This window comes from Pogoniulus pusillus, chromosome 35, assembly GCF_015220805.1.
Source record: "Pogoniulus pusillus isolate bPogPus1 chromosome 35, bPogPus1.pri, whole genome shotgun sequence".
In the NCBI taxonomy this organism is placed as follows: Eukaryota; Metazoa; Chordata; class Aves; order Piciformes; family Lybiidae; genus Pogoniulus; species Pogoniulus pusillus.
Window position 1 is genome coordinate 12,291,708 of NC_087298.1, and position 8,793 is coordinate 12,300,500.

Consider the following 8,793-nt stretch of genomic DNA (forward strand, 5'->3'; position numbering starts at 1 on the left):
AATGACTAATGAAAGAGCTGACTCTGAGCAAGCCATGCTGAGGCTTCAACTTAACGGCTTGGGAAGTGGTGTGTGATGGAACTGTGCCAAAAAGAGCACCTCCAGGTCTGAGAGCCCACTGCTGAGTGAGCAGCAAGCCTCTGCCTTCAACGAAGCAGTTTGTGAGATGACTCACACACAGAATGGCTTGAGCTGGGAGGGACCTTAAGAGATGACCTAGTCCCAAAGCTCTTTCAAGGAGCAGCGAACATTCCCAGTGTTGTGGGTGCAGGACAAGAAATAAAGCATCCAGAACTCACTCTGCTGTGGGTCTCATGCTGGGCTCAACCTGCAGCATCTTGCTTAAAACTGGCAGTAAAGGCACAGAGCTGCTGTCTGCCTCCTGCATTAGTGTCAGAACCCCCTCAAGGCGGCCAGGATCCTCTCTGATAGCCTGCAGCAGGGAGGTTATCTCTTCTGCCTGTAAAGAGCGTGGGACCAGAGGAGTTTTCACACACTCACAGCCAGCCTCTGGGGGCTGAGGGATTTTCACAGAATCACAGGTGGTTAGGGGTTGGAAGGGACCTCCAAAGATTGAGTCCAGCCCCACTGCTAGAGCAGGATCACCCAGAAGCACATCCAGGTGGGTTTGGAATGTCTCCAGAGAAGGAGACTCCACTTCTCTGGGCAGCCTGCTCCAGGCCTCCAGCACTCTCCCAAGGAAAAAGTTTTCCCTCACATTCCTGTGGCACTTCCTCTGCTCCAGCCTGCCCCCAGTGTCCCTTGGCCTGTCCTTGGCCATCCCTGAGCAGAGCCTGGCTCTGTCCTCCCCACACTGCCCTGCACGTCCTTAGCTGCAGCACCGAGAGCAGCCCTTAGGTTGCTCTGCTGCAAGCTCCAAACTCCCTTAGCCTGTCCTCATAGATGTTCCACTGCCTGCAACAGCTTTGTGGCTCTCTGCTGGGCTCTCAAGCAGTTCTCTGAAGCCCTTCTTGAACCGAGTGACACAGAACAGGACACAACATTCCAGACTTGGCCTCGCCAAGGCAGAGGCGAAGGACAGAAGAAGCAATTTGGAGCTACTCACCCCCCCCCCTTCCAGTACCCCCCAGGATGCCATTTCCAGTCTCCAATGCAGCACCCATTACATACATTCAGAAGCAAGCAGGTCATCATGTCAAGCAGAACACAACCTAGGGACCAGATGTCAGATTTCTCAGTAAAAGAAAAGAGGAAGGTTTCTGGAGCCATCCAGGCCTTGCTGTCTGTTGAAGCAAGAAGCAGAGAGTGAGGTGGCTGACACTGTGCTGGACACAGCTTTCTCTTGCACATGCACAGAACTGCAGGGAATTGGTTTACCTCTAAAAATAACATGGAGATATCCTGCAGAGATTAGTCACTTTTCACTGGTGATAGGCCACAAAAGACTGAGAAACACACTTGGGCTAATGCACAGTTTCCTGAGGTGGTACTGCACATGTCTCAGGCTAAAAAGGGGCTCCAACTGTGCCCCTGTCTGAGTTCCCAGGCTTAGAGATATTTATAACTTCCAGCTGTGAACCCAATTAATGCTGCAGGCAACTGCCCATGAATATCCCATTCACACCTTAGAAGGCAAACAGCAGAACATGGAGAAGGAGAGGGGAGATAATTTGTTCCTCTTTGGTATTTCCCTGAGGACTGTAAACCTCACAGAGCTGTAGAATGTGAGGGATTGGAAGGGAGCACTGAAGATCATCAACTCCAACCCCCCTACCAAGGTAGGATCAACCAAGGCCAGGTTGGATGAGGCCTTGAGCAACCTGTTCTAGAGGGAGGTGTCCCTGCCTATGGCAGGAGGTTGGAAGTGGCTGAGCTTTGAGGTCCCTTCCAACCTAAACCATTCTATGACTACCTAGGGCAGGCCACACAGGCACCAATATTCACCATAACTGAATCTATTGCAAACAAAGTGAAAAAAAATAACCCAAATACCTACTTTCTTCCACTCTTCTCTTCCATTTCATCTCATCTCTCATAAGTGCTGCTGTGCTGAAGTCACTGAGCATGAAGGATGCTTCTCCAGTCACAAGGATGTTGGATGGCTTGAGATTTCTGTAACACAAATGTTCTCTGTCAGCCTGTGAAGCCAGGAAGCCACAGGCTCCAGCATCTTCACACATCAGATTTGGGGGTGCATAGAATCACAGAATGGGTTGGAAGGGACCTTAAAGATCATCCAGTTCTAACCACCCTGCCACAGGCAGAGACACCTCCCACTACCCCAGGTTGCTCACAGTCTCATCCAAACTGACCTTGACCACCACCCACAACCTCCCTGGGCAAGATGGACATCAGTATTTCAGCACACTCAAAGAAGCAGAGAGAAGATCTCATTCAGATGGATAATTCTAAAGCAAACTCAAGAAATAAGAGGACTTCAGCAAACCAATCCATAAATCAAGTCCAGAACCTCTACCTCCTGTTCTCCCTTTTGGAACAATAAAATTCACTGCCTCTAAGCAGCTTGTGCAGGACCAATTGCCACTGCCAAGTGACAGAGAAGGAGATTTCTGCTCACCTGTGGAAAATGTTCTGTTTGTGGATATAAAACAAAGCATCCACCATCTGTCCCAGGAACTTCATAACCACCTGGCCAAGGGAATACACAAGAAAGGGGAACAGAAAGAGAATCACTTCCAAATGTCTTTTGGAGGAAAGCTTCCAAAGCCACCCTTTAGCAAAACACTGAGAGGGCTTTCATAGAATCACAGAATGAAGCAGGTTGGCAGAGAGCTCCAAGCTCAGCCAGCCCAAACTAGCACCCAGCCCTGCCCAACCAACCACACCATGGCACTAAGTGGCCCAGCCAGCCTTGGCTTCAACACCTCCAGCCACAGAGACTCCACCACCTCCCTGGGCAGCCCATTCCAATGCCAATCACTCTATCTGACAACAACTTCCTAACAACATCCAGCCTAGACCTGCCCTGCCACAGCTTCAGCCTGGGGCCCCTTCTGTTGCTGCTTGCCTGGGAGAAGAACCCAACCCCACCTGGCTACAGCCTCCCTGCAGGCAGCTGCAGGCAGCAATGAGCTCTGCCCTGAGCCTCCTCTGCTGCAGGCTGCACCCCCCCAGCTCCCTCAGCCTCTCCTCACAGGGCTCTGCTCCAGGCCCCTCCCCAGCTTTGTCGCCCTCCTGTGGACACCTTCCAGTACTGCAGCATCTCTCTTGAATTGTGGAGCCCAGAACTGAGCACAGCACTGCAGGGGTGTGCTGAGCAGTGCTGAGCACAGGGGCACAAGAACCTCCCTTGTCCTGCTGCCCACACTGCTCCTGAGCCAGCCCAGGATGCCATTGGCTCTGCTGTCCACCTGGGCACTGCTGCCTCCTCTGCAGCTCCTCTCCCCCAGCACCCCCAGCTCCCTCTCTGCCTGGCTGCTCTCAGCCGCTCTGGCCCCTGCCTGTAGTGCTGCTTAGGGAGGTCTTGGAGAAAGGAATATAGAGAAAAGAAAGCAGAGAGGCTCTGCCAATTCTGCAGCTGCCTCTTATCTACTTTTTACCATGTCTGTTATTTTTTCTGCCTTCTGCCTTTTTTCCTCAATTACAGCTGAAAGATCTCCTTGGCCTGAGTGCTGCATTACCAGACAAAGGAACACAGATGATATCTGGAATAAAAGAAGGTGTTCTGAGGGGATTCAGCTCTCCCAGAGATGACAACATTGAATCACAGAATCAACCAGGTTGGAAGTGACCTCCAAGAACAACCCCAGCTCCCTCAGCCTCTCCTCACAGGCCTTATGTTCCAGGCCCCCTCACCAGCTTTGTTGCCCTTCTCTGGACACATTCCAGCACCTCAGTATCTCTCTTGAATTGAGGAGCACAGAAATGGACACACCACTCAAGGTGTGGCCTGACCAGTGCTGAGTACAAGGAGAGAATAACATCCCTTGTCCTGCTGGCCACACTGCTCCTGGGCCAGGCCAGGATGCCATTGGCTGCCTTCTGTTAAGACTAGAGCCTGCTGGCCAGAAATCCACACAGCCTCCACCACAGGATGGAATCAAATCTGCAGGTAAAACCCAGAATCCCAAAGTGGGGTCTGGAAAGGACCTCTGGAGATCATTTAGTCCAACCCCCACCTAGAGCAGCTTGCCCAGGAGCACAACACCCAGCTGGGGTTGGAAGCTCTCTAGAGAAGGGGACTCCACAACCTCTCTGGGCAGCCTGCTCCTGGCCTCCAGCACCCTCACAACACAACCTCTCTGGGCAGCCTGCTCCTGGCCTCCAGCACCCTCACAACACAACCTCTCTGGGCAGCCTGCTCCTGGCCTCCAGCACCCTCACAACACAACCTCTCTGGGCAGCCTGCTCCTGGCCTCCAGCACCCTCACAACACAACCTCTCTGGGCAGCCTGCTCTTGGCCTCCAGCACCCTCACACTAAAGAAGTTTCTTCTCTTGTTGACATGGAACCTCCTGGGTTCCAGATTGTGCCTCTTGCCCCTTGTCCTGTCACTAGGCACCACTGAAATGGACTCCAATCCCCATGTCCTCACAGCTTCTCAGCAGGTCTATTCAGGAGCTCAAAAGCAGCCTTGACCTCACTCAAACTCTCTTCTTCCTTTTTAGCAGCTCATCAATGACCCCAAATTCAAACCTGAAAAGAGGCTGACAGAGCAGCATCAGCCACTTGTCCCAGTTTAAGCACTTCTGTTTCATTCTCACCTCACTATCCCAAGTCACAAACAACTCCTTGTAAGCACAGATGTTGGAGTGCTGAAGTTGGAGCAGATCCACTGCCTACAGGGAATAAGAATACAATATCATAACAGTCAGATTGTGTAGGATAGGAGGGAATTGGTTGAAGCTTGAGGACAGATTTGGACCAGAGATTAGGGAGAAATTCTTTCCAGTGAGGGTGGTGAGACACTGGCACAGGTTGCCCAGGGAGGTTGTGGAGCACAGAAGCACCCAACATGATCAAAGATCACATTCTGTGCTTCTGTGCTCCACAATCTCCCTGGAGGTGTTCAGGACCAGGCTGGATGAGGCCTTTGAACAACCTGGGCTAGTAAGAGGTGTCCTTGCCCATGGCAGGGGGGGTTGGAAGTGGATGATTTATTTAAGGTCCCTTCCAATCCAAACCATTCTATGGCTTAACAGGGCCTTGAATAACATCCTAAGCTGGTCCCTGACTTGTTCATGTCACATATCTGAATCAAGCCCCTTCCTTGTGCAAGCTCTGCTGCTTATTTGCATGCACAAATGGCCCATGAAGGGAAAGATTTCACCAAGCTCCTACTCACAGCAGCCTTGAGAGCTTCATGGATATAGAATCCTAGAATGCTCTGGGTTGGAAAGGACCTCCACAGCTCATCTAGCCCAACTCCCTCAGCTCCAGTCTAAGCCTGCCCTGCCTCAGCCTATTCCCCCTTGGCCTGTCTCTAGACACCCTCAGCAAAAGTCCCTCTGCAGCCTCTCTGCAGCTATTGGCAGGCAGCTCTGTGGTCCTCCAGCAGTCTTCTCCTCTCCAGGCTGCACACCCCCAGCTCCCTCAGCCTGTGCTCACAGCAGAGCTGCTCCAACCCTTGGATCATCTTTGTGGCCTCTTCTGGACCCTCCCCACCAGCTCTGTGTCCTCCTCCTGCTGGGGACAGCAGAAGTGGAGGCAGGATTGGAGGTGAAGTCTCAGCAGAGAAGAGCCAAGGGGCAGAATCCCTTTTCTTGACCCCATAAGTTCACAGACTGGTTTGGGTTGGAAGAGACCTCCAGAAGCCACCTGCCCAAACGCCCCGCAGCAAGGAGGGACATCCTCAACTAGATCAGGCTGCCCAGAGCCCTCTCCAGCCTCACTCTGAATACCTCCAGGGACATGGTCCCAGTCTTTAGGCAGATGACATGGAAACAAGCCCCCTTCCACACTTCCCAAGATCCCAAACTGCAACCACACCCTAGAACATCCAAGTCAAGCTGATTTATCTACCACAGCCACTACTTCCAGGAACCCTTCTGCAACGCTCATGAGATGCTTATCTCCTGCTGAGATGTTTACCTCCTCGAAGCTGCTTTCCATGTAGGGCTCTCTAGGACATCACCAAATTTGCTGATGATATGAAAAGGCAAAAAGAATTCAAATTTCAGCTTCCTCTCTCCTAGGGTTGTGGCTGCGTGGGCATGACAGGAGGACTGAGCAATGCCACACTCCCAGCTGGCACAGCTGCATTTATTTGACTCGAGGTGACCACCAGCAGTAAAAAATGGATCCATGTTTATCAGTAAAGATAGCCTCAGTGCTTAAAGAGGTCAACTCTCCTGAGCAGGATGAGGTCTCTGTTCAGAGATGCATCCTCCCCCAGCTACAGCAGCAGACAGCATGCAGACTGGGTGCTGAGAGACCAACCCAGCTTGTGCTGCTTCACACATATCTTTCAACAAAATGTGTGCACTGAAACTGTATTTTTTTGGGTGCTGCTTCTTCCTCCAGGCATTGCAAGAAGCTTACAGCCAAATAAAGCACAGCACTCAAGCCATTCCCAGCCAAAACCGTCTGAGAGTTAACTACGTAACAAAATGCTAACCAGAAATTGAGTTGCTCATAATAAACCATAAACAGATCAAGAGTCTCCTCCAGCTGAAAGGCCAAAGAGATGAGCTTTGCTCTGTGTCTTCAGCTCAAAAGGAGGACCCCCCCACCGAGAGCCAGCAGCCCATTTGAATTTGCATATTCAAATACAAGCCCCAATTAACACCAATCCTGACCTGAGTTCAGAGGGGCAGGGAGAATGCCCCCCAGATGGCCCTACTTAACTGAGATCTCCACTGTTTACTCAGTTAATCTTCCCAGATAAAAGGCTTGGAAGAGTTTGGGCTTTGTAAAGTGAAGCAGTAAAGAAAAGCTGCACTCATACCTCCTTCAAGGCCTCATTTGCCTGCGTCTCATCAATGCACTCAACCTGCACCAAACAAAAGACAAGGATGAGGCTGTACCACAGAGACAGGAGATCTTTAGGCCAGGACAATCTTGCCAAGCTGATTAGAACTGCAAATTCGTGTATGAATTGGCCTACATTTCCAATGATAGCTCAACCTCTGATGGTTGGAGGAGTCCTGTGGTCGGGAGAGGGCCAGAAAGAGAGTTTTAAATGAGTCTGCAGCAGCCTTCCCCTGCACCATCAAAGCAGCAGCAGCGAGCTCAGGTGAAAACACACTGGATGGAACTAAATAGGCTGCTTCCCTTTCACACTTTTAAGCTCAATATTCTAGGAAACTGATCTAAATCTTCCAGTTCCCAAGCCAGCAGCACAGTAAGATGCAAACATACTGTTGCCCAGTGGCTCAGCTGCCTAACATGTTTGTTACTGTCAGAAGGGTCCATGGAGATGATAAACACACTAATGGACTCTTGTTTACCCAGCAACTACCTCCTCACCTGCTTTATTATGTATTTCTTCTCCACACCCTCTTCTGTTTTCAATGCAACCACCAGCATAGAGCCCAGTGCCCCAGGCTGAAGCTGCTCCAGCACCTGTGGGGCAGAGGAGAGAGGGTAACAGGCTCACAGGACGTCAGGGGTTGGAAGGGAGCTAAAGAGAGCATCCAGTCCAACCTCCCTGCCATAGCAGGACCACACAATCTAGCTCAGGGCACACAGGAACACATCCAAGGCTCCAGAGGAGGAGACTCCACAGCCTCTCTGGGCAGCCTGTGCCAGGGCTCTGAGACCCTTCCAGGCAAGACGTTTCCCCTTGTGTCGAGCTGGAACCTCCTGTGCTGCAGCTTCCACCCATTGCTGCTTGTCCTATCCCAGGGAGCAAGTAAGACACTTGCTTAGCACCAAGTGGCAGAAACCCCAAGCCAGGAAGCTTCTTCCACCCACTCTCCCACGGCCTCCACCCAGCACACCCCTCCCGTTCCCCACGGCCAGCCCAAAGGTGCCCCAGCCACTGAGAGGCACACAGGACGTTCCCTCCAGCCGAGCAAAACATCCCTGTGTCCACAGGGCCACACACACCACGGCGCTGCCCACCCTGGGACCACGCAGGCCACTTATCCCCTCCTCAGGCCGCACAGTCCCTTCCTCGGGGCCACCTGCAGCCACACATCCTCCAAGGGCTCCTTATGCACTCCCTCTTCGTAATCACAGACTACCCCCCGGGCACCTACGCTCCTTTCCCAGACCACAACCCCCTCCCCAGGACCATGCACTCCTTTTCAGGGCCACCCCGTGGTACTCGCAGCCCCTCCCGAGCTCCGCACACCCCCACTCCAGCCACCTCTGCTACCTCCTCGTTGCCATATACCTCCCACCAGCACCCCCACGACGACAGCCATCCCCTCCCCACCAGGCAAGGCCTGACCCTTGCAGGCAGCACCTCATATTTCTCCATGGCGGGACAGAGCTCGGTGAGCTGAGGCAGAAGAGGGAGCAGGTGCGAAGGGCCCCCTCAGGCCCACAGCCACACCTTCAGGTGCTACCCAACACCCGCAGCATTAAGGACGCTTCCCTTTCCCTCAAGCCACGCTTTCAGCCCCAACACCACCCTCACAACACTCGCCAGACAAGAGACAAGCTAAAAAGCAGGAAGACGAACTCCCGCACGCAGCCCCCCGGCACCATTCCCCTCTGGCCGGGGAGCGGCGGTGCGCAGCGGCCGCTTTAAGGGCGCGGGGCCGTGACGTAATGCTGGGCGGGGCCGGGAGCGCTGTGGGCGGGGTCGAGAGCCCTGTGGGCGGGCTGCGCGCACTGGGGGCGGGGAGATGGGCGGGGCGATGGACGCTGCGGGGCGGGGCGATGCCGCGGCGGGGCGGGGCGATGTGCGCTGCGGGGCGGGGC

At 53.2% G+C, this 8,793-nt stretch overlaps 1 protein-coding gene across 6 annotated transcripts in view; it reads right to left on the reverse strand.

Annotated features, from left to right (window-relative positions):
- Positions 1-8,607, reverse strand: part of STKLD1 (serine/threonine kinase like domain containing 1) — a 21,308-nt gene extending 12,701 nt beyond the window's left edge. For 3 of the 6 annotated variants that reach the window (XR_010308465.1, XM_064171416.1, XM_064171415.1), the window contains exons 1-9: positions 8,333-8,604; positions 7,390-7,485; positions 6,869-6,913; positions 4,686-4,760; positions 3,522-3,626; positions 2,540-2,610; positions 1,958-2,073; positions 1,132-1,244; positions 300-460 (exon numbers count right to left, since the gene is read on the reverse strand). Coding sequence is in view for 5 of the 6 variants with exons in the window: in XM_064171416.1 (XP_064027486.1) it covers positions 300-460; positions 1,132-1,244; positions 1,958-2,073; positions 2,540-2,610; positions 3,522-3,626; positions 4,686-4,760; positions 6,869-6,913; positions 7,390-7,485; positions 8,333-8,347 (797 nt within the window). In the remaining variant the exon portion in view is untranslated. Of the gene's footprint in view, positions 1-299; positions 461-1,131; positions 1,245-1,957; positions 2,074-2,539; positions 2,611-3,521; positions 3,627-4,685; positions 4,761-6,868; positions 6,914-7,389; positions 7,486-8,332 lie in introns of all 6 variants that reach the window. The other 3 variants (XM_064171419.1, XM_064171418.1, XM_064171417.1) reach the window with 2 other exon arrangements.
- Between the last annotated feature and the right edge of the window lie 186 nt (positions 8,608-8,793).